Consider the following 4,221-nt stretch of genomic DNA (forward strand, 5'->3'; position numbering starts at 1 on the left):
GAGAGTCTCCAGTGTGCAGTGTGGACTCTTCAGTCCATCAGAGACCAGCTCCACTCCTGAATCCTGCAGGTTGTTGTTACTCAGGTCCAGCTCTCTCAGACTAGAGGACTGGGAGCTGAGAACTGAGGACAGAGCTTCACAGCTTCTCTCTGACAGGTTACAGCCACTCAGCCTGGAGAGACAACAGGAAGTTATTTATTATTAACTCCTGTTGTAAAAAGATAGTTGAGTATTTATTGATGAATAAATCCGACGTACAGAGCTTTTTTGGAGGCTTTGACCACTGGCAGCAGCCTCAGAAGAGCCTCCTCTGAAGCAGAGTATTTCTTCAGGTCAAACACGTCCAGATCTTCTTCTGATGACAGTAAGATGAAGACCAGAGCTGACCACTGAGCAGGAGACAGTTTATCTGTGGAGAGACTTCCTGAACTCAGGGACTGTTGGATCTGCTCCACTAGAGAACGATCATTCAGTTCATTCAGACAGTGGAACAGATTGATGCTTCTCTCTGCAGACAGATCCTCATCCATCTTCTCCTTGATGTACTTCACTGTTTCCTGATTGGTCTCTGAGCTACTTCCTGTCTGTGTCATCAGACCTCGTAGGAGACTCTGATTGGTCTGCAGTGAAAGACCCAGGAGGAAGCGGAGGAACAAGTCCAGGTGTCCATTTAGACTCTGTAAGGCCTTGTCCACAGCTCTCTGGTAGAAACGTGCTGATGATGTTTGTTTTAGTCTGACTCTGAAGAATTTAGACAGCTTGGATGTTGTTTGTTCTTCATCCAGAAGGTTGACTCCAGAGTCGGTGAAGGTCAGATGGACATGAAGAGCAGCAAGGAACTCCTGAACACTCAGATGGACGAAGCAGAACACCTTGTCCTGGTACAGTCCACTCTCCTCTTTAAAGATCTGTGTGAACACTCCTGAGACCACTGAGGCTGCGTTGATATCGATGCCACACTCTGTCAGGTCTGATTCATAGAAGATCAGGTTGCCTTTTTGCAGCTGCTCAAAAGCCAGTTTTCCCAGAGACTTGATCATCACCATGTTCTCTGGACTCCAGGTTTGATCTGTCTCAGTTCTTCCATCATACTTGACATTCTTCTGTTTGGACTGAACCACCAGGAAGTGGATGTACATCTCAGTCAGGGTCTTGGGCAGTTCTCCTCCCTCTCTGGTCTTCAACACCTTCTCCAGAACTGTAGCAGTGATCCAGCAGAAGACTGGGATGTGACACATGATGTGGAGGCTTCGTGATGTCTTGATGTGGGAGATGATTCTGCTGGCCTGCTCCTCATCTCTGAATCTCTTCCTGAAGTACTCCTCCTTCTGGGCGTCAGTGAACCCTCTGACCTCTGTCACCATGTCAACACACCCAGGAGGGATCTGATTGGCTGCTGCAGGTCGTGTGGTTATCCAGAGGCGAGCAGAGGGAAGCAGATTCCCCCTGATGAGGTTTGTCAGCATCACACCCACTGAGGTGGACTCTGTAACATCAGTCAGGATCTCAGTGTTGGGAAGTCCAGAGGAGGTCGACACTCATCCAGACCGTCAAAGATGAAGACCACCGGGACCTCTTCAAACCTGCTGATTCCTGCTTCTTTGGTTTCACTAAAGAAGTAATCAACAAGTTCCACCAAGCTGAACTTTCTCTCTTTCAGCACATTCAGCTCTCTGAAGGTGAAGGGGAATAAGAACTGGATGTCCTGGTTGGCTTTGCCTTCAGCCCAGTCCAGAGTGAACTTCTGTGTTAAGACTGTTTTCCCGATGCCAGCCACTCCCTTTGTCATCACTGCTCTGATTGGTTCATCTCTTCCAGGTGGGGTTTTAAAGATGTCTTCTTGTCTGATTATTGTTTCTGGTCTGTCTGGTTTCCAGGATGCTGTTTCAATCTGTCTGACCTCATGTTGATCATTGACCTCTGCAGCCCCTCCCTTCATGAGGTAGATCTCTGTGAACATCTGATCCAGAACGGTTTGTTCTCCTTCTTTAGCGATCCCCTCAAACACACGCTGGAACTTCCTGTCTAGCTTAGATTTGAGTTCTTTCTGACACGCAGCACGAATCTCTGAATGAATAAAACAATGATGTCAATGAGGGTTTGTTCTGGTGAATGTGAGTGTGAACATTTCTGTATTCATCAAATCTATTCACAAAAACAACTGATATGTTGGGTGTCTCAGTCAAAAAGTATAGAAGTAACAAGAGGCCAAACTCTAGAGAAGGTTGTGTGGGTTCAGTCCAAGATGGCGGAGCTGCAGCTCGGTCATGGGTGCGTTCTGTTGAGTTTCTCCTCTTGTTACTGCTATACTGTGTCTCAGTCAGACGTCTATGAACTCCTCATTGTCCAATAAACCAGAAGGTATATGACCTAATAACAGAGGGAATTAATATTGCCCAAGCAGTATCTTCCAGTGACATCAGAGTGTGCCGACTCTAACCAGCAGTTACCAAAACAGTCTGACTGGGTTTCATCATGTTTTGTTGTCAGAGACCCTTTAAATGTAGTTCCTCTGGTGGAGGATTGGGAGCTTGTTCTCTTCTTGTCAACACAACATATGTATCTTTGTAGATGAGAGGGAGACATAGGTAACACAGCTATGGGTTGTTGAAGACTGGGATATACAAGTTTGATCTTTGTTACATCCATTTTTTTAATTTATAATGAATATGACTTACCTTCACCTTCTGGGGTGTTGACTTCTCCATGACACGGTAACTTCTTCACCAGATCATATCGATTCATCTTCACTAAAACTATTCTGGTCACATCAATAATCTGTTTACTGTAGGTCTGGAGCATCATATCCACGGTGTTAAGCCGGGTTTCTTTCTCCAGTTTACTCCTTGGGATTGCTGGGAAGTCGTTGAGGGCTCCTTCCTGCTGCAGGTGCCAATTAAACGTTTCAAAGTCCTCAGCTCCCAAGGCTTGTAAGATTCTTAAGACGACTTCCTGAGGCGTCTCCATCTTTTGTCCCTGCGATGATCCAAAACATCCCAAAAAGACACACGCAATTATGGTTACACACACACACAGACACCTTTGTTGACCTTTGTCACTGATTGACGTAAACACACACACACACACACACACACACACACACACACATTCCATCTTCCCCCCGTTATAATGAAGCTGTTTCTTACCTCCTTTAGAAGTGATGTGAACCTCTCTCTGAAACTAAAGAACAGCTGGAGTTGACGAGTAGAACGTTCCAGACAGACGAGTTCAGAGACCTTCATGTGGAGATCCACGTCGAGAGAAAGAACTGAGACATGGACTCTGGAGAGAAAAAGGAACTAGAAACAGGAACCAAGAGGACCCGCCCAGAGAGGCTCAGGATTAGCACATCCACTGCAGACAGTTAACATGCAATAACACACACACACACACACACACATATACACACACATAACTGAGGTAAGGTTGGAGACACTACCTTTTTCAATCATTACATTGTGTGTGTGTTTCCTCTTTGAACATTTCCAGGAAGAGAAACATAATAAAAAGATTTTTGTAGATTTACACTTTAACATTGTTGGTTTTAATATGCTGAAGAATCATATTTTAGACATTTGCTCATGAAAATGATGGCTCCGTGTTATTGATTTACTGGCTGAAAGTTTTAGGATGAATATTATTCACAACACAGGATCAATAAGAGGTATCAACATAGGATCAATAAGGGGTATCAACATAGGATCAATAAGGGGTATCCACATAGGATCAATAAGGGGTATAAACATAAGATCAATAAGGGGTATCCACATAGGATCAATAAGAGGTATCACATAGGATCAATAAGAGGTATCTACATAGATCAATAAGGGGTATCCACAAAGGATCAATAAGGGGTATCAACATAGGATCAATAAGGGGTATCTACATAGGATCAATAAGGGTATCCATATAGGATCAATAAGAGGTATCAACATAGGATCAATAAGGGGTATCCACATAGGATCAATAAGGGTATCAACATAGGATCAATAAGGGGTATCAACATAGGATCAATAAGAGGTATCAACCAGGATCAATAAGAGATATCAACATAGGATCAATAGGGGTATCCACATAGGATCAATAAGGGGTATCAACATAGGATCAATAAGGGGTATCAACATAGGATTAATAAGGGGTATCAACATAGGATCATAAGGGTATCACATAGGATCAATAAGGGGTATCCACATAGGATCAATAAGGGGTATCAACATAGGA

At 44.0% G+C, this 4,221-nt stretch overlaps 1 protein-coding gene across 1 annotated transcript; it reads right to left on the reverse strand.

Annotated features, from left to right (window-relative positions):
- Nucleotides 1-218: 218 nt before the first annotated feature.
- Nucleotides 219-3,383, reverse strand: LOC116679255 (protein NLRC3-like). Its single transcript, XM_032508940.1, is given in 4 exon segments — nt 219-1,516; nt 1,519-2,067; nt 2,679-2,976; nt 3,147-3,383. Coding segments are annotated over 4 exon segments (2,226 nt in total). The 5' UTR covers nt 3,243-3,383; the 3' UTR covers nt 219-233.
- Nucleotides 3,384-4,221: the final 838 nt, after the last annotated feature.

This window comes from Etheostoma spectabile, unplaced genomic scaffold (genome assembly GCF_008692095.1).
Source record: "Etheostoma spectabile isolate EspeVRDwgs_2016 unplaced genomic scaffold, UIUC_Espe_1.0 scaffold00010028, whole genome shotgun sequence".
Taxonomy (NCBI): Eukaryota; Metazoa; Chordata; class Actinopteri; order Perciformes; family Percidae; genus Etheostoma; species Etheostoma spectabile.